Source organism: Phaseolus vulgaris, chromosome 7 (genome assembly GCF_000499845.2).
Source record: "Phaseolus vulgaris cultivar G19833 chromosome 7, P. vulgaris v2.0, whole genome shotgun sequence".
NCBI lineage: Eukaryota > Viridiplantae > Streptophyta > Magnoliopsida > Fabales > Fabaceae > Phaseolus > Phaseolus vulgaris.
In genome coordinates this window covers 32,746,224-32,767,541 of record NC_023753.2, presented here as the reverse complement: position 1 = coordinate 32,767,541, position 21,318 = coordinate 32,746,224, and the positions used below count along the sequence as shown (strand labels likewise).

At 33.1% G+C, this 21,318-nt stretch overlaps 3 protein-coding genes across 5 annotated transcripts; 2 read left to right on the top strand and 1 right to left on the bottom strand.

Annotated features, from left to right (window-relative positions):
* Positions 1-2,627: 2,627 nt before the first annotated feature.
* On the bottom strand, positions 2,628-7,799 carry LOC137830116 (aspartic proteinase-like). Of its 3 annotated transcripts, none has more exons than XM_068637264.1 (14): positions 7,470-7,799; positions 6,061-6,430; positions 5,917-5,977; positions 5,688-5,782; positions 5,476-5,588; positions 5,195-5,363; positions 5,078-5,117; positions 4,741-4,805; positions 4,550-4,663; positions 4,371-4,435; positions 3,798-3,951; positions 3,579-3,698; positions 3,182-3,270; positions 2,628-3,024 (listed from the first exon to the last, which is right to left on the bottom strand). In XM_068637264.1, exons 2-14 carry the CDS (start codon positions 6,415-6,417, stop codon positions 2,940-2,942), a joined length of 1,527 nt encoding a protein of 508 aa, XP_068493365.1. In that variant the 5' UTR covers positions 6,418-6,430; positions 7,470-7,799; the 3' UTR covers positions 2,628-2,939. The 3 variants fall into 3 exon arrangements, with proteins under 3 accessions (XP_068493365.1, XP_068493366.1, XP_068493367.1); XM_068637265.1 differs by having other exon boundaries at positions 7,568-7,681; XM_068637266.1 differs by having other exon boundaries at positions 7,318-7,488.
* Positions 7,800-8,465: 666 nt separating this feature from the next.
* Positions 8,466-11,913, top strand: LOC137830115 (uncharacterized). Its single transcript, XM_068637263.1, has 3 exons — positions 8,466-8,624; positions 10,029-10,191; positions 11,566-11,913. The coding sequence occupies exons 2-3, from the start codon at positions 10,044-10,046 to the stop codon at positions 11,706-11,708; spliced, it is 291 nt and encodes a 96-aa protein (XP_068493364.1). The 5' UTR covers positions 8,466-8,624; positions 10,029-10,043; the 3' UTR covers positions 11,709-11,913.
* A 5,494-nt stretch (positions 11,914-17,407) lies between these two features.
* Positions 17,408-19,190, top strand: LOC137830114 (probable L-cysteine desulfhydrase, chloroplastic). The gene has a single exon (XM_068637262.1). It carries the CDS (start codon positions 17,747-17,749, stop codon positions 19,067-19,069), a length of 1,323 nt encoding a protein of 440 aa, XP_068493363.1. The 5' UTR covers positions 17,408-17,746; the 3' UTR covers positions 19,070-19,190.
* Positions 19,191-21,318: the final 2,128 nt, after the last annotated feature.

Here is a 21,318-nt window from a genome sequence, read left to right as displayed (position 1 = left end):
GACCATAAATTTATCATGATTGCTAAGAAAAAAGATCCACAAATAGGTTTTGTAAGCAAACCAACAATATGAAAACAAGTTGAAAGATGAATAAGTTGCACTTGCTTTAATTGAACATTATCACAAACAAAGTGAAGATGAAGCTCAAAATGTTTCAATCTAGAGTATAAAATAGGATTAGCAGTAAGTAAAACAAACTAAGATTATCAAAGTACATCTTCAGAATCGAGAAGAAAAGTGAATTTCAGTGAGAAGCAAATTATTTATATTGATTCCTCGCATATAAAATCCTTAAGAATGTCCCTTAATTATCAATCTCTCGCATAATTATAAGAATAACTTAGAACGAAGCTCAGACCTTAACTTAGAATGAAGCTCAGACGTTTAATAACAATTAAATTAACATTTCAAGTTTATTCCTAGAACTCAAATATGTTAAGTATTGTTGTTTAGGTCAGAACCCTAAAAATACTTTCCAGTCAGATTTAAGATTATCAATTTGTCACAGAAAAATTAGAAGTAAAACAACAATACCAATAATCAATCAACAACTAAATATTTTAATATAAGATATCACCTCAATACATCAGAGTTCGAGCAAATTACTCTCAATCCCAAAGGGTAGAATTAACCACGCATACTTCTAGCACCTTCCATTCTCCCAATTGGGCTACAATTCACTCTATGGTATTTTCCTCTCTTTGTTGTGCTGCGCTAATGGGCTAAGTGATCAAACATAAAAAAGACCTAATCTCTCTTTGCATCTTTTTTCCATTATGGGACCTTCCAGCTTTCTCTTTTTAGCTCAAATTAAATTATTCTCCTTTACTCCAAACCTTCAATCCTCCTTAAAAATTTGCAATTAACACCAAATTTGGGAATAAAATGCTCTTATTCAAATAAAGCTCACAAAAAATGTATAAATTCATAAATTAGGGATTATTTTATATATAAATTAGCAATAAATTATCATAAGTGCCTATATTTTAATATGAAATATTACTGAAATTAGACACTTATCAAGTGTCGCCATGATAATTTGATAGAAAAAAATTGAACATGAGACGCTCCACAGTCAAGAGGATCATCGACAATGGGAGGCACACCTAGAATAAACAATTCATGATCCTCATTGCCTGTAGATGAGAATTGAAAAGAGTTAACATGAGCATTATACAATGTACTATGTTCATATTAATAGTGAAAGACACACCTAGAATAGACGATTCATGATCCTCATTGACTGTAAACGAGAATTGGAAAAAATGTTAAACAATGTACTATGTTCATGCCTTTGCCAACAATGCAGAGCTATATGACCAAGCTTCCCACAAATTTGACATTGGAATTTTTTGTTTTGCTAAGAAGAATTCCAAGAACCACGATTATTATTCTTGATACCAGAAAAAGCATTTAATGTTGAATTAGTATAAGGAAATGACAATTTTCTCCTTGTTTTGCGAACCATTGTTGCGATGTCTATCTTGTTGATTTGACAAAGACCACAAACTAGAGAGAGTATTGACTTAGAAGAGAGGAGATCCATTAACGAGACTATGTTTCTCAAACCTCTCTTCTTAAGCAAGAAGAACCATTTCAACATCATCAATCGAATAAGGTCCAGAAAGGATGTAATGGACATAATAAAATGATCATACTCGTTAAATAAACCATCAAACATAGCATCTATATGATGTTCAACAATAATGGAAGCTCCAACATCAGCTAGATTATCAACCATTTTTTTTATATCAAGAAGATAAGTATTAAGACTATATTCTTTCTTCGGTGTTCGTAGCTCTGAAGTTTCAGTTTCTTGACTTTCCCTCTGGTTTGAGGGGCATAATACGTTTACAATCATGTCCAAATTTGCAAAACAGTTTCAAGACCCACCATCTTGGTGAGAATTGGAGTTGACATATCGAAGCAAGAATTCAAACAACAATAATTTGGTCTTGTTACTCGTGGCGCAAAAATCAGAAGGATTGATATTGTTTGCTTGATAATCTTCAAAAGTCTTGAATTTTGAAGGTATAACTGAATTATCCAAATTTGTAAGTTAATGATGGTGACAAGAACATGTTGCTAGATGTTGTTGCTAAATGAAAAAATTATCATCAACAACGGACGTGGTGAAGGTATGCAAAACAAATGTCAAAGATGAAAAAAACCTCATGATTAAGTGTTGTGGAGGAAGAAAAAATCAGTATTGACTATTGATACCATGAAATGAAAAGACAGATGAACAAAAGAAGAAACGCATCATTTGATAAACGTAACCATACAAGAAAGATACAAGACTACACATAGAGGCAGAAAAAGACAAAGACTGTCTAATACAAGACTAAACTCAAATCATCTATCACATACTAGACGATGGTCGTCTAGTATATAGAAGACGATGGTTATCTACCACATAAAAGACGAGGACCCTCTACCGCATAAAAGAAGATAATTGCCTAACATATAAAACACAAGGATCATCTAACACATAGAATACGGTGACCACCTAATACATACTAGACAATGACAGTCTAAGCCATAATTAGAAAGTATTCCTAACATGTATTCATGTAGCTCGTTTACTCTGATTAAGTATTGTCAGTAACGATCCATTGGCCTTATCATTTGGCTAGAGAATTCATTGCTATCTTCATTGCACATAACATAAGGGTACAATATACAATCTACACTACACGGTTCAACATGGTGTTTAATGAAAATGATCCCTTCAAGTACAAGCACACAATACTTGAAGGCGCATATATAGTTTCACAAGTGTATACATTCATGAAAACTATAACGTAATACTTGAAGGCGCGTAGTTTCACGAGTGTGTACATTCATGAAAACTATAACGTGAACCTGCCGAGCTTATTTACAACACATTAACAAGTTTATTAAAAGATGCCCTACAACATAATCTGCTATATGTCTTGTTACGCAGCTTTGGCGAAACCAACTCTGAGATTCCCATAGTCAAAGACAGTGTGATATACCCTCATGAAAACATCACCAAGAATCCTTCAGGTAGATGTCACAGCAATATCAGAAAAAAAATAATATCAAAGGCAAAGCTCAGAACAATAGTCGTGACGTGAATCATTCCATGAATGGTTGTTCTGTGCTATGCAAGTGTAAGCATAAAAAATAATGTATTAACATTAGAAGGGTAGCATACCAAAGTGGACCTCGTGGAGGAGGAATGTCAAAAGCAATAAACCCACTAATGCAAACTTCTGCAATGCCTTCTCCAGTTTTCAGAATATACTGAAATTACACAGCATTTTCAGAACCGGAATAAAATAAATAAAAAATCTCTAAGAGTTAGCCTTGGCATATAGATAGATAGGCAATGCCACAATTCCTAGTTCAATATGCCCTCCAATTCAATTATTTGTCTACATTTGGAAAGTTATTGCTATTAGTTTTGCTTTAAACTAAAATTCCATACTTCCACTAAAAAGCCAAAAGTATTCCACATTTAATGTTGTTTTGACGCTAGCTTTAGATTTATGGAGTGTAATCATACCAAAACTCCATTGTAATTTAATTTATCAAAGTTATGTAAACCCAACCTGCTCAGGAGTGAGGGTGAAAGGTTTGTCTCCAACAGTAAATGTGATGTTGGGTAATCCAGAAATGCCATTACAGTTTACTACTGACTCTCCATTTGGACTTGGCAAGTTCTCGCACAGCTGCCAATGATCAAGTGATAAAAATCAGCATGACATATATATGCAGTGATAAAATGTAACCAACAACTAGGGTTTCTGAAAAGGATGGTACAGGCCTACCTGATTTACATAGTTGAAAACTGTTTCCTTGGTCTTCTGTTGTTTTAGTTGATTCTGAATCCAAATCACAAGCATCTGACAGGGAGTGCACAAAACAGTATCTTTAGCTGACAACTCTCTATGTTCCTTTTCGGTCACCATCTCAATTCCATTGCTGCAGATTATTAGGATTCAAAGAAAATTTAGAAGTTTGTTTCAGCCAAAATCTGATAGCATTGTAAGAAAGAATAGAACTTCGCTCTCTCAGGCAAAAGAAGAAATACATAAACAGTAATTGTAACCAATGAAGAAATTTACGAGAATGTTTTAGCCAAAATCTGATAGCATTATAAGTAGGAATAGAACCTAAATTCTCCCATTGACAAAAGAAGAAAATTATAAACCAAAAATTGTAAACAAGGGTATCAAGCCCTGAGAAATTAGTTCCTAAGCTCAGTCAGAATATTAACCACCCTCCAACATCTTCAAACCATTACTCTATTGAAGTGCACTGAATCAAATATGTTGAAAGGGCATACAAAACATTGATATATAAAATTGCTCATTACAAATTTAAACAAAAAAAATTCTGACCTTTCTGATTGACCCCTTTTGGCAACACATAAACCAACCTGTGAACACACATCACCAGGTCGTACCTGCAAATCAAGATTAAACACACTTAGGTCCTAGAGTGAAAACACCTGAAGGGAAGAGCAAAGACAGCAAATCAAGGTGAGAGGAAAACTTCAAGGTCAGGCAAGAGAACTTACCCCAGATATCAAGAGATCCCATAACAATTCTCCATATTCAGAAACAACTTCCTTACATTCTACGCTTAGAACTCCTTCAGCTCCAATAGCATGATTGATTTCAGTTACAACAGTCTGAAATTAACAGCGTCATAAAAATTATAAACAGAAAGTTACAAATATCAAGTCTTCAAAGAAACGTAAGGACTCACAGTTGGACCAGCAAGCAAAGATGTTCCTGAATCCACAATAGCAGCACAGCCACCCTCACAGACACCTAAAAATAACAATGATATATGTCAGAAATAGAAACATTTCATAATCAAAGATTATGGCTACAAAAAAAATGTAAAGATACGGTACACAAACCAAAAGTCTTTAAAAATACACAACAGTATGTGAGAGGGAAAAATACAACCAAGTTTTCTCCTAATACAATATTCTAAAACCTTTCAGCCACTTAATCACTCACTACTTATTCCCAAATAACTCCCCAAAAGACAACTGAAACTATCTATATAGCATTGAAGAAGAATGAAATGAAGTCACCTGTTGAGAGACCACCGACGAAAAAATCTCCCATTTCAATCTAAAAAAGAAAATATTCTTGTGAGTCTTTCCAAAATAAAGCATACATTCCTGATCAAACTTCATTGTTTTGCTAACCTGCCAGTAACCTTTTTTAGTAACTGGAACATAAGTGTGATTTCCTTTGAAGTGTTTTGGATCAACACCTCCAAAAACTAGTTCACCACCCTCTTTCGCACTGGGATCCCCATTGAGCCAAAAAGAGAACACCTGATCACTTACAAGATTTTGCTGCACCATATTGTACCTGTAATTTATAATGGATCAGTAAATGAAAAGATAGAAAAGGCTTACCAATTGGCTTTCTGACATGGATATCACATGCAAATGAACTAACAAAAGGACATGATGAAACGTACCATACTGGCACAGCATTTTCAACTGAGATCTCCTGAAACCCAAGCCCAAGTAATCCATCAAACTTCGCTAACAGAAAGGAAAGACTTCCTTCTCTAGTTGCCTCAATGAAATCCTGCCGTTAAAAAGAATAATATATTGGTAAATTCTCTAAAGTATTGCTGCAAAACTGTACAATCTAGATGTGGGAGCTCATGTATAAATAGGCACTCACCTGTTTCTTTACAACAATATCACCAACTTTAACACTATCTTCACTGAAAAAACCAGATATTGATCCAGATCCATAGCTTATTTTACATGATGTTCCTGGTTGAAAAGTAAAAAGGTAAATTGAAACATATTAACTTGCATCTGCATAGCATGCACTATCGTTTAATGTTGTGGTTACATGATTGCATCTACCACTATAATAATTCTGCATAATGAGAAGCTGGCATTACCATTTTTTATATATGTTTTGGACTTCTTTGGCTTGTACCATTTATGGGTATAGCAGGCAAGCTGTAATAGAACATTAATCAACAGGACTCATTGTTAGTACATATTGGCAAAGATTGAATACACAGAAGTTAAGTTAAACTCACAGAAAAATAGCACTTTGATGATGGAACCCATAGGTTGGAACTTCCAGTATCAAATATGACATTAAATTTCTGCGGAGGTGTGCCAATTCCAATCTCTCCATAATATTGTGCATCCAAATAATTCTTCAAAGGTACTATGCCCTCATCGGTTGGTTTGCCAAGATATTGATCATATGCACCCAACACAGGTCTGCCTATTCTTAGCTTTTCTCGTACCATTCTAGCTGTTCTGATACTGTCAAGATCTACATCTCTCTTCTTCAAACCAATTTTCATAAGTCCACACGAGAAAGAAGGAAGAAGTGAGCATGTCAAAGCCCACAAACAAAAGGTGAGCAACAAATACGTGTTCCCCATCTTCAGAGAGAATCTGCCATACAGGGTAATGTCAGTAAGTCAGATATATAGTCCCAAATTTACATTCAAAGTAGCAACATGAACTAGTTTTGTGCATGAACTAGATTGTGCGTGAACTAATTCCCAAAAGCTCTCTCAAGTAGTTTCTTTATCTTTTTTTTTTAACTTCTGCATAAACGAAATTTAGGAAAAGTCAAATTCATTTTTTCTTCCCTAAAGAGCTTATGGAGAAGGTCGTCCAAGGATACCCATATTTGAAATTTTGATAAAAAAAAAAAAACACTAGTGAATTGAAAAAGATAAGAAAAAAATTAAATAAACTTTTTCCATATATAGAAGTTGTCACATGTTATCCTCCCTAAAAGTTTATTTTAACGTATGATGAGCTAATTTTAACTAATAAAAGAAGCTTATGTTGTTTTTCTTTCTTTTCTTTTTCAAAGGAGCTTATAGAAAAAAATTATCTAAGCAAAACCCTCGGTAAAAGTAAGATCTTCATCAACAAACTTCATAATAAACGGTATTAATGGAATCATTACAATGTATCCCAAATCTCATGAGTGGGTCTTAAGAAGGCAACACTTGTCTTCTTCAACTTCAACTTATCTATTTCTAAACTCGTTTAACCCATATATGAAAGATATGAAAAGAAAAACTTTTTTTTCTGGTAACAATACCAGACAGGTCCCCAAAGCACAAGCGGAATCTTCGAACAGATGCATCAAAAGAAAAAGAAAGGCTAAAAGTGAGACGAAACATGTTTATACAGTAGCATGGAGACAGATCAAAACCAGCGGAAAACTGAGGATAAGATATCACCAGAAAAAAGTCAACTGAACTGAACTCAAGATAGGATCATGATACCATAAACAAAGAAAAAAAAGTAATTCAAAATCAAACCTGTAATGATAGCAAAATTAGGACAAGTAAAATCTAGTGGAAATTAGGAGAAACCAAGGTGCTTTAACTCACTAGGATGATTATATGATTAAAGTTTTCATTTTTTTTAGGGGGTTCATGTGATTAAAGCTAAAAGATCAGAAAAATCAAACCTTTTTAGCTAGTGCAGATGCTTGTGCAGCAATTAGCGTGGTACTTTACTAAGGTTGAAAGCAGTGTAGAGAGAAGGGTTGATGGAAGAACACGTTACCTACACTGATAGGAAGGTCTCTAGGAGGAGCAAATTGGAATCTTTTAGGTGGCAACTATATATACTTACAAACAATAATTTACGTTAGTTAATTGCTAAAAAAACAATATCTATGATGACATCGACGAGGCCATGCTTTATCCTGTTATCTGAATATCTACGTAATTATTAATAGAGCGTGGCTTTCTTTACACTGTCAAACAAAAACCTGCCCTTCCCATGCTCCAGCAATGTACTTTAGTTTATTGGTTTAGCACATTATCCTTAGATTTCGTTCATTTTTTATTTATTTATTGGGACTAATATAGGTATGTATAGGTAACAGAGATTTCCAATAACTTACACATTCTTTAATTAATTGAGTTAGATAAATCAGGTATTTGAAGTACAGTATCTTTTGGAACTTGGAGTTTTATTATTTGAAGTATAGTATGTTTTGATCTATCAATCTTATTATCGATTTGCTTTTAAAAAGTGTTTAAAAAAATAAAGAAGAAAAATATATTTAAAGTAAAATCTCGTATATAAGGTTTCGACTTGGTTCACAAAAATAAAGACATTTTAAAAAACTTTTTTACTGAGACTTTGAAAATAAAAATAATAAAACTATTTTTTTCATATATAAAAATTATTTTATATACAAAGTAAAAAATAAAAATTTAAAGAGTCACGTGAAGCACTTTTACAAATTAATTTCAATTTTTAGAAAAACCTATTTCGTATTTTTTTTTCTCTTAAAAATTGTTACATCTACTGTCAGATCCTCTGTGTGTTTGTATTATACGCGTTATGTATGTATGTTGAAATATAATAATGTGTATATCTAGTGCGTGCTGCACATGTTTAAAAATCACTTAAAAAAAACAAGTATTTAAGTAATGGTTTGTATTACATTACTGGGCTAAGGGGTGGGCTATCTTTACACTAACCCGGCCCACTTCAGACCGGCCCAGTCTCTCTTCAAGGCACAATTCGCATAGAGACGCTTTCTTCCTTGCAGTGATTAGGCAGCAAAGTGACCTCCCTGTCTCTGGCTTCGGTGTCTTTGTATTTTGAGGTAATTTTTTTATCAGTCTGGACTCAAGCTTTCAACTTCACCTTCGTCAATGGTGGCCCTACTATAACATGTTCCTCTAATTCTGTTTCTGCTTAAAATTTGGAATCTGGTTGTGTCCTTGGTTTGATGAGTGGATGACCTTGCATTCTGGGTGTTTGATAAAATGACCCCAAGGGACAGGTTCACACGACTTTGGTTGAGACATAATATATTGGTAGTTTCTATTATTTGTTAAAGAATAATTGGTGTAGAAAACTAGGAATCTTAGTGATATAGAGGCTTCGCATCATTTTTTTTATTGAGAAGTCTTGGCACTTTTCGTTTTTCTAATTTGCTTGGATAAAGGGTCTACAAAAGCATAATTGGTATGCAATTTACCGTCTTTTTGGGGACTAACGTCCAATTCGACGAATTCTTCTATGGCACCTATACGAGACAAAAAATAAATAAAAGGTAAAATGAATTGAGCTTCTTCTGTTAGCTAAACTCAACTTACTAAAATTTTCTCTTTCAACTTCTTCAATTGGGTTCAAGCTTTCCCCGGCCCCTTCTCATCAATGGACTCCTGACGTATACGAAGGAGTGCGGTTCGTTCTATAAATTTCTATCTCTTTCTCTATTTCTGTTAAGGTGCATAACTGGTTTAGCTTATGAAAGAAACTAATGCATTTTGCATTCTCATTTTCTTCTTCTATAATGTGTTATGAAAAAAACTATTCAAACAAGACATCAATTCTAATTCTCATTATCAGACAATACCTCCAGGGTAGTCTGGAATGTGACTTCTTTGAATTTGACTCTTTAAAGGAACAATATAAAGCTGTTTCACAGGGAACATGGTTGCATATATTGAGACAAATTTCGCTTTTATATATTCTATTGGATAATGATTGTAACAAACCTCACCCTGAAAATGCTGCACTATCAATATGATCTGATATTGCTAAAGTTTCTGCTGCTGCGGCTGCATTAGATTTGTGGTAACGAAGCTAGTATTTGGCAATTTTGATTGTTTAAATGGATAACATTGTATGACAAACTTGTCTCATGTATTGGGTGGCTATTTTTTTAGTTTATTACTAAATTAGAAGTTATCATAGGCAAATTTCTAATAAAATAAAACAAGTAGTTTTCACAACCTGTAATATCAGTGGCATGAACTTTATAGTTTTCTGTGCTTACAACGAATCTTTCTTTTATTGTATTTGATTTTCGTTTCACATCAGCCACTTTTAAGTTTATAAATGACATTTCTCATATGCTTGCTAACTGTTAGAGTGAATTTCTGCTTGCATTGCAATGACAAGCGCACTGATGCAAAGTGACTTTGTGATATGTTTACTATCACACTTGCCCAGTATATTGAACATTAACTCTTAACCACCCGGGGGTGTCTTTGTGTAGGTAATTAACAACACAATGTCGCTGAGACGTTTCTTTGGCTTTTCTGATGGTGAGGTCATGAGGTCTGATGCAAAACCTTGTTCTCGGCTAATGAGGCACACGGCTGGAATCTATAGTGTTGGGGGAGCATTAGGTTTTTGGATCCTTTGTCGACTGCATTATGGTTTGTTCTACCTTTTACTCTTGCTTCCTTCTAGTTCTCGCTGAACTTTGCAACTGAATTGCTGATAATATTGTTTTGCTGTGGATGATGATTAATGTAAGCACAGCATTTCAGGAGCATTTTCTTCACAGTTTTAATGTTTTGTTGAATCACTAAATCAACTAGTTTAGACTACAAGAAAAAGGCTGGGGTAAAAAATCATCTTTCTTATTGATTACACTGTACACTGGATAAAGTACTGCGTACCTCATGACCTTGCAGTAGCAGGTTGTGCCCCCAATGTTGGTCTTCCATACTCTGCAATGGTGGGGTAGCACTTAAGAAACTTTCTATAGTTTAGTCAATTAAGGTACCGTACCTTGAGTCAGCAAGGTTTAGGGTTTTTAATATGGACAAGTCATTTGGGCCATGCCCTTGCCAGAACATAATAGATAAAAGAAGAAGCTAAATATATAAAAGAATTTAGTTAAATCTAACGATATGATCCTAATTACAAAATGTACAGTAAACCTCCTGAAGATAGACAATCTGCATAAATACAATCAAATCTGATATAAATAGAAATCTAAGACAAGGAAACTAAATCAATTATGTGTTATGCTTTTTGGGTATTACAAAAGGCAACTAGTCTCACCTTGTTTAGTTTTCACACTTTCAAAAGGGTTTATATAATGACTCTCCATATATCTTTAAAGTGGGTAGCAAAGGAGGTGGATCTCATTTGAAATTTTACGCCTCATTTGGGCTTTCTGTGTTTGTGTTCTCAACCAACTTAACTTTTATTACATGTACCATTGGTGTGTTAAAAAATACAACCTAAAAATACTTTAGGGAGCGCTTCTCTACTGAAATATAGGGTTTTTTCCTGTAAAGAAACTCGTAAAAAGTCCTTTTAGCATTGTATCCAACTTTTATCTATAAACACAATTGTGAGCCAAAATGACTGTAGAAGCTTTATAGTCCGGTTTTTAGGATTATGAAATCTAATTATAAACTGTTATTTCACTGCAACAGACGAGTGAGTAGTCATTGCTGTTTGCTTCCGCCTAATATCTGGCTGTGATAGACTCCTTGATATTACCAACTTCTTCAACTTGTCAAACTTATTTTTTTTCTTTATTCAGTGTAACAGAGTAGCCAAACTAATAAGGAGGGGAGTTGACTATCTCTCAGCATGCCTCTTATTTAAAACAAACCCTTTATACGTGTTTCTTATATGATGTGGCGTTACTCTTGAAATAATTTCGGGGTTTTAAATAGTATTTGCATCTCCCTTTCTTTCCCTCGAAATCTTGTATTGGTTAAATGTAAAAAAAATTGTGACATTGTAATTCATCCTTCTATACTCTCTCTGAATCTCTGTTGGTCACGCAGGTCCTCGAATTACAAATCCTAGGAGCCTTCGTTGGGCAGCATGTGGAGCTGTAACTGTAAGCTCAAGCACGGCTTTACTGGTTCGTTTATTTAGTCCTGAATGTGAGCCCCAAAATATAGCTGCTTACGACAATAAAAAGTAACACTGATATTGTCACCCTTTTCCTTTTCCGCCATTAATTAATATAAAAAAGGGAAAAAAGTAGGAGTTTTTGAGAACCTTTTCTCCCCAGGACATGGGCATATTGAAATCACATCACTCTTGTAACATTATAATATACTTGATTAGCTAAGGTTGCAAATATCTTGCATATGTAATTTTTATGGTATGGATTTCATTTTGTGGCATCACAGGGAAAATTAGGCTAATTACTCTCGCTATTAATTGCTATTAGAAAGGGTAATGTACTTTAATTCTCTAATTTCTCCCCTGAAAATTTTGGAATGAATTTTTCACAATGTATAAAACACGTTTCTAAGACTACACTCCGGAATAAATGGAAGGTGACATCGATACTGGACAAAACATCTTTGAACGATGGCTATTCGCTAATGGTGGATTCAGGTTTCGGGAGTTAGTTTGTGCCCATTTTGTTAAGGAGTGTTTCTTCCTGCAACTCCATATGTTTTTCTCCCACCTTCATAAATTTTGGTATTTTTAAAAATATTTTCGGAATTACGTAATCTGGAAGTCTTTTTCTAAATTCATAATTAGTTTTTTCATAAACATGATTAGTTTTTTTATTACATAATCTGGAATACTATTTTTTAAAAATATATTTTGGATTACATAATCCATAAGTTATTTCTGAATAAGTTATTTCTGAATTCAATAGTAACTTCTAAATTATGTAATTTGAAATATGGGATGACATAAAAAGGATAAAAATGTATTTTCATGAAAGTGACAGAAAAACATATGGACGTGCAGGAAGAAAGAGTCTTTGCTAAGTAGTGGGCTGTTTTGGGCTGATAACGAAGCTGGCCATCTATGTAAACCCAATTCTTTATGTAGTTCCATAGTTTCTTCTGGCACTCCCATTTTTCCAGAATACCAAAATTGTCCATTTTACAATTCAGAATGATTTGGAATACAAAATTTGCATTCCAAATTTAGAATTTGAAATTCAAAATGTAAATTTACATTTTGAATTGTATAAACCGAAATATAATATATTTCAAATTTTAGAATTCAAGAATGTATTAATTTGTATTTCACATTATGCGATCTGGAATACAGTTTTTTATGCTTAGACGGAGGAGGTGAGGTGATGATTTGTTGGACATAGGAGGTGTTATAGTGGTGGCTTTGGAGGTGGGGAGCTACAGTGAAGGAAGTTGGAGGTGGGGGTTGTTGTGGCTGATAAGGGAAAGGGGTGCTCATTGAAGAAGATGAAGAAGAGAATAAAATTATCATTTCACTTCTTTTTTTATATGGAGATCTTCTATGGAGGTGCAGGCAGGAAGAATTCTCCCTATGCAAATCAACTTTTTTTAAGGACCTCACAATACTTTTACAGAGTACATTATAAAATATCCTAGGTTTAATTATTATTTTATTTGATCTCACTAGTAGTAAAATGTTGAATTAAGTATCAATTTTTAAAAACATAACAATATGATTAATTTCTATTGAATTAATAACAAAATCGTTAACAAATATAAACGGTTTTTATTTATGTATAAGACAGTTTACACTTAACAGATAGTGACAATTTATAAAATTAATGATATCATATGGTTTTCACAACCGTTTTATTTTTTAAACATTTTCATGTTTTTAGCACTATTTTCTCATTTTATTCACTCATAAGTTTTATATTTTTATTATTTTATAGCTTTTAACACTTTTTATAAATATTATATTTATAATTATTGATAAAGGTTGAGTATTCTTATATGTTGATAACATATTAACTTTTCGGTACAGTCTATCTTATTTTTTTACTTCTCTAGGTGAACAAACCTTCTCCCAGAAACATACAGTACTTGGAGATAGATTTTCTATCAATAACAGAACCTACATAATCAACACCAATATATATATCTTGAGTCAACGTGTTTTTTTTAAATAGTAGTCACTTTCTTAAACTTCACTTCAACTAGTGAAGAATTTATATATGCCTTTCTCTTGAATTATGCATGACAACCACATTAACTACATAAACAATGTTTGGTCTTGTGATAAATAAATGAGTTTTCTTTTAATATTGAATTTTTTCTATAAGAGAATTATTTTCACTTCCAATATTATGCTTTTAATCAATAGGCATTCTTGAGGGTCTACATCCTAGTTTACTTATTTCTTTGAGGAGATCAAGAATATAATTTTTTTAAGAGTCAAGGTCTTTCATCTCAAATTGGATTGTCATATCCACACAGACCAACTAAGTTTACCTATATTGTTGTGTTTTATGAATAAAGTGTCCTTTGACTTTACTTATATTTTAAAGAAATCATTACTTTTGTAAATATCTCAAATGATGCTTTTGGAAATGGTTTAAGTCCATATAAGACCTTTCTAGGAGGCAAATATTCTTTTATGTATTATGAGCTTTAGAGCTAGTGAAATCTCGATGTCACTTTGTCTTCTAAATATCCATGAAGAAAAACATTATTCACATTTAGTTAATGTAAGTCTCATCCAAAATAAACTGTTAGAGTAAGAATAACTCAAAATGTATTAATTTTTGCTACTGGAGAAAACACATTTTATGATCAATTTCATACGTTTGAGTGTACTTTTTTGCAACCAATCTAGCTTTATACCTATCAACAAATTCATTTGCTTTATGTTTTATCGTAAATATTCATCTACACTCGACAAAATTTTTGTCTCATGGTTTGTCAACAATCTCCCATGTTAGGTTTATTTTTAATACATTCATCTCCTCTCTCATGGCTTCTTGGATAAGGTAGGAATTTTTGTTGCACCAATGGGAAGCCATTTTGTGTATACAAATTTGATTTCTAGATTGTAGAATCCAATTATATTCTAGATTTTACAATCATTCCTCTCTCATGACTTCTTGGATAAGGTAGAAATTTTCATTGCACCAATAGAAGATGTTTTGTGTATACAAATTAGATCTTTGGATAATAGAATCCATGATACATTATATTCTGAATTTTACAATCATTATATTTTGAATTGTATTTTAAACTGTATAATTGAGAGTACAAAATTTATATTCTGGATTGGAAAATCCAAAATACATTAAATATATTTTGAATTATGTAATCTAGAAATTCTCTAAATTATAGAATCCAAAATCTAAAAAAAACACTAAACTATTTGTAGAATGATATTTTTGAAATTAATTATAAAAGTGGCAGAAAAAACTATACAGGTGTAGAAGAATTTGTCCTAGAAGGGTCGATGTTGCCAATGCTTAAATGCCTAAAAGAGTATCACAGTATAGGGCATGGCCTTTTAATGTATCCTCATAAACAAGAGAACATCGCTTTTCACGTAATCTTCAGCTTGCCTTGCTCACACTTCTGATCTTGCCAAGTAAAATATGTGTTACATCCTCCCAGAAAAAAATATAATTACCTTTTTATAGGAATTCAAATTTAAGGACAATTAACTTTCAATACTTCAACGTCATAAAACGGATTTAAATGTTTAGTTTTAACAGTACAATGATTGTGACTATAATTAAATATCATATGGTTAATTTTTATATATTTTCATTTTAGTGTTCATTAAATTTTGATTCGAGGAAGGGAATCCTTTAACGATTGTATACTATTTTTGTCTCATTAAAAGGCCAATCTAAGCAATTAATCAAATGTACACGAAAAAAGGGGTAAAAATTGATCTCTGTTATTAATAAACAAAAGAATGAAAGGAAATTAGTGTCAATTATTTACATCATGAAAAATGAAACAATATTAAGGAAAAAGTAACGAACAAAAAACCAAGCAACAAAACCAGCTTGTTTAGATCAAAAGTTGATTATTGGATAAACTTCAACAGAGTGAGACCTCTATATATGGAATAGTAGACTTCAAAGAGATAACTTTGAATGAAATAGATTGAATAGTAAATAAAACATAAAATTCTTTTACGCTCAAATCAATAAAAGATTAAAATGATAATAATATAGAATAAAATAATAAAAGATTAAACTAATAATAATATAAAATAAAACAAGTATAAACATAAGATGGATATAACCCTCTTTGATAATAATATTCTTATAAAAACTTTAGTCTTCAAATAATAAGATAGTTAATAATATATTAATAAATTCATTATTCAGATACATATAATAGTCAATTTAAAGAGATTACAATTTATCTTTAGAGATAAATATATAAAAAAATTAGAATTAATAACTAATTAATCGGGGTCTAAATATATTTTTTAAATCTTACATCATCCTAGTGAATCCTTACCAGTCAGATATTTGAAAACATTTTACGAGTATCATTACTAAATTATAATATTTATTACATTCTACAAATTAGAATTTATAAACAACACTCCTAATCACAAACAAAGTATAATACCTATCTATTTCTAATAACCTTTAGTATCTACCTGAATTTTATATGTTTTTTTTATCTTCAAATCTTGATCTTTAATTGTAATTGTATCGAAAATGAAATATATTTTTAGCACGACGAAAATTAAAAATATACTTGAAACCAATTTCATCCACTAAATATATTAGAATAAAAAAAACACTTTATTCCAAAAACAATTTTGCCATCAACCAAGAATGGACAAAAAGGTCCCTGAAGGACAGAAAAGACAGCACTTAGTTGGAATACATCAAGTTACATATTGAAGTTTTAGCATCAAGGCATTGACCCAATCCCTGCAAGTTAAGCAAACTGAAGCAACCACGGCAATTTATAACAAAGTCTAATGGCAAAACATATTACAAAAAGTTGATTTTTGAAAAGAAAAATAAGCCTGCATAGAAATATTTTTTTTACATTACTCTATAAATGAACATCACTAAGTGGAAATGGAATGGACAAGCATATAAATCATCATATAAAGTCTTAAATAATATGGTGTCGTTGGTTTCCATATGTCCCAATAAAAATATATAATTGTTTTCAACCTTTGGCTCTTCATTCTTAAAAAATTGTAATATATATTTTTCTTATTTTTATAATACATATTTTTTCAGTTAGAAAATTATTTTTTATTTTGCTCTACTCATGATTAAATTTCTTCAAACAATTCGATATAATGAAACACTTGTAAAAAAGAATCAAACTATTCCACAACTTGAAATTTATGGGTTTATATAATATTAACGAATGATATGCAAACTTCGAAACATTGTATTATCCAAAAGAAAAAGTCGTTAACAGTAATCATATGAATATAATTCCTATTGTTTATGATATCTTCCAAGGGTTTTGATTATAATTTTCAATAACAAGTGGAGGGTTATAAAATGAAGAGCTTTGAAGTTGTCCCAATATTGAGATGTATACAAGAATGGGTATTATTTACATGATACTTCATTGCCCCCGACAAATAATTACATTGAAAAGAAGTCCAAGGAATTTCATGGTTTTATCCTCTTATGGTTGGAAAATGACAACAAACATTGATTGTGTTTGGATCAGAAGCAGTAAAAATACCCCTTTATTAAGTAAAAAGTTTAAGAAAAAGTCCCTTTACTTTGTAACACATTGAATGTAACTAACCTTGGTTTCAATGACATGGACGAATTCCTTGTTCTTGGATTGGAACTTTGAGAATGGCAAACTTTCATTCTTGGTTGAAAATGATAAATGAAGCAGGGAAACACTCATTAATCCTTTACTCTGAGAAAGCATTTAAAGTGATGAATAATAAGCAAGCAGAAGAAGATGACTCAGTGGTAAACTCCTATAGTTGTGTGGTAGTGGGGTGTGCAATAGAAAACTAAATTCCAAGCATAAAAAGGAAAAGATGGGAAATGGATTGCAATGATAGCAGCACCTTCAGCAGCATTACATTGCATATATGAATAAGAAAACAGCAGTATCCATAAAAAGGGTACCTTTATGCTGGTCGGCTGGTATTGTTCTTCCCTAATTTTATATTCCAAATTTCCCATGTCACTATGTGGATTACTGAGTAGACTCTAATGCGAATAAAAGATAATATCACCACACTTTCTCTTCATTCTCTTTCCCTCACTCCACCCTCCTCTCACAATCTCCAATGGCTTCCATCCAACACCAGAACGGCGACGGGGTTTCCCATTCCCACAAGAAGCTAAAACCCACTAATTTCATCACCCACGCCGAGATCCACTCTGAATTCTCCCACCACGACCCCGCCGTGGCGCGCCTCAACAACGGCGCCTTCGGCTGCTGTCCGGCCTCCGTCATCGCCGTGCAGCGCGACTGGCAGCTCAAGAACCTCCGCCAGCCGGACCGATTCTACTTCAACCACCTCAAGAGTGGCCTTCTCCGCTCCCGAACCATCATTAAGGACCTGGTCAACGCCCACCACGTGGACGAGATCTCCCTCGTCGACAACGCCTCCACCGCCACCGCCATCGTCCTCCAACAGGCCGCCTGGGCCTTTCACCACGGAACCTTCCAGAAGGGCGATGTCGTCATCATGCTCCACTACGCCTACGGAGCCGTCAAGAAAGCCATCGAGGCCTACGTGGTGCGCGCCGGCGGCTCCGTCGTCGAGGTCCCCCTCCGCTTCCCAGTAACCTCCAACGACGAAATCATCCGCGAGTTTCGCAAGGCCATTGAGAAAGGAAAGTCCCAAGGTAACAGAATCCGCTTGGCGGTTATCGACCACGTGACTTCCATGCCCAGCATGGTGATTCCCGTTAAGGAGTTAGTTACGATCTGCAGGGAGGAGGCGGTGGACCAGGTTTACGTGGACGCGGCGCACGCGGTTGGGTGCACGCGCGTGGATATGCAGGAGATTGGCGCGGATTTCTACACGAGCAATTTGCACAAGTGGTTCTTCTGCCCTCCTTCCGTGGCGTTCCTGTACGCACGTGCGTCGGCGAAGTCACGTGAGCTGCACCATCCCGTGGTGTCTCACGAGTACGGGAATGGGTTAGCGGTGGAGAGTTCTTGGACCGGGAACCGTGACTACAGTGCGCAGTTGGTGGTTCCTGCGATTATGGATTTCGTGAAGAGGTTCGAGGGTGGAATCGAAGGGATAAGAAAAAGGAACCATGATGTTGTGGTTGAGATGGGGGAGATGTTGGTGCAGGCTTGGGGAACCCATCTTGGGAGTCCTCCTGACATGAGTGCTAGCATGGTGATGGTGGGTTTGCCTCCATGTTTGGGGATTTTCAGTGACTCTCATGCTCTCCAACTTAGGACGCGTTTGAGAGATGAGTTTGGGGTTGAAGTTCCCATTTATTTTGCTGGAGGAGAAGAAGCCTCTGTTACTGCCTATGCCCGAATTTCTCACCAGGTTTACAACACACTTCAAGACTATATTAAGTTTAAGGATGCAATTAATCAACTTGTCAGCCATGGCTTCACCTGTGCTCTTCTCTCAGATTGAACAACTTCTTCTTATCTTCTCTTCTCTTCTCTTAGCTTTAATTAACTCACATTTACTAACACATGCATCACTTTTCTATACACAATAATCTCTCCAAATATTGACTTTGCCCTTCTTCAAATGCTCTTTTCTGCAATCTTAATCAACTCTCTTCCTAGATTCTCACTGTTTTCTATTTATAATTGCAAATTTCCTTAATTTAAGGACCAATTTCCATTCTAGATCAGTTTGTGTGGCTTCAGTATTCTTCTTGGTCACCTAGTGGACACTAATTGTTCTTGTTGTAGATGTAGTTGGTTCCAAAAGAGGTGCTCTCTAAAGCTTTAGAATCTTTTTTGTAGGAGATAAAATAATTAGACTAGACATTCTAATGGATCGTTTAGTAACAAATCATCTAGCATGATCATTTAACAAATTGTTCAACAATAAGAATTAAAATAAAAACAGTAGGAAGAGTAAAAAGATATTAGCACACAATAATTTATCATGATTCTTCCAAATATAGGTTACATCTAGTCCCTTTAAAACAACCGTTTAAAAACTTTCACTATTCAACTATTATTACAAAATATTTTCACACTTTCAGGTCACAACAAGTATTTGTATCTCTTCAAGTTAAACTTTCTTAATCTCCTCCTAAGAGTAATAACTCTTAAAAGAAATAAAGAAAACATTATAAAAGAGAGCATAAAATAAGTTCATGGTATAACTTCACAATGATTTTATTCACAACCTAAAGACTCAAAATGTTTTGCATGATCACTAATATGGATTTTGTTGTTTAATTTGTCTTACTTTGTTTTGCACCTTTAGTCCTTTTATATATCTTCAATTTTGACCTTTGACCCTCGAATTGATTAATGTTAAATGTTGCAGTAACTTTTATCTTCATCTTTCTAATACACATCTTACAAAATAACAAAAAGCTTGTACTTATAATCTTTCAATTTGTTTTATAGTCAAATATGTTTAAAAAACTAATTTGAAAGTAATGACAATATGATTTAGTAAGAAACAAATCAAAACTTAAACTAATAATCTTTTCATTTCAGATTTTTCATGATAAAGAACATTAAAGAATTTTGGTTTTCAAAGTAATTTTGTTAAAAAAAATTAAGATATATTCACAAACATGATAAAAGATAATTGCAAAGGTGAATTTGATCAAATTCATTTAAGAAAAGATAAATCTTAAAGATATTCGAAAAATATGGACGAACAAATACACTATGGGATTTCAAATATTTACCTTTTTTGGTACAAAATAAATTTCTTTGATTAAACACATATGTATTTGATATATATATATATATATATATATATATATATATATATTCAAATATTTCATCTATCATTTTAATAATAAAAACAAGTTACACGTTCAATATATTCATCAAACCGTCAAATATGAACAATTTATTAGACCATCTAATATGAACAAAAGTTGTAGACACTCAAAAAAGATCTTATACATATTGCATAGGTACAAACCATTGTTATAATGAAATTAACATATTCAAACTATCTAATGAATATATGTTATAAATGCACAGATCGTCTAATAGATCGTTTATCATGTTGTAAACGTCTATTAGACCATTTAATGAATATTACATTTATTTAGAAACACTATTTGGATATTTCGTAATTTAATAAAATTATTCAAAATGATTTTTTTATTATCAATAGATAAGAGTATGAATCAGGGATCGTCTAATGTCTCATCAGACTGTCTAGACATATTGTTAGATTGTCAAAGTTCTCAACACTTATATGGGTCAAGAAGGTCTCACTCCTTGTTTTGGATTTATCCTTCACTCTTTCTGGGATGTTCACGTTGTCTCACTTTTTGATTTCCTTCTCAAATTCGGAATGGTGAGGTTGTACCTGCAAAATGTTCTTGAAGCTCAAGTCAGCTGTAGTAATTGAGAGTGATAAAATAAATGTTATTAAAAATGTAATGTTTACCTATCTCATGCCAACCTTTTTTAAGATTGTATTAGACATCGCATAGATGAGTCTGGATTAATACGAAAGGAGTGATTAACCTTATATTAACTTAATGGTACAAATGATTTAGCATGTTCTAATTAAGGATTAATGTCGTTCTTAATTAGTCGTTGATGTTAAGTTTTTTAAAGTACTTGATATTATTTTCAAGTTGATTCCAATTAAATAGAAATAGATAGAAATAGGTGTACTTAATCTTCGAAACAAACAATGCCGGTATCTCATGTTGAGGTGATCTC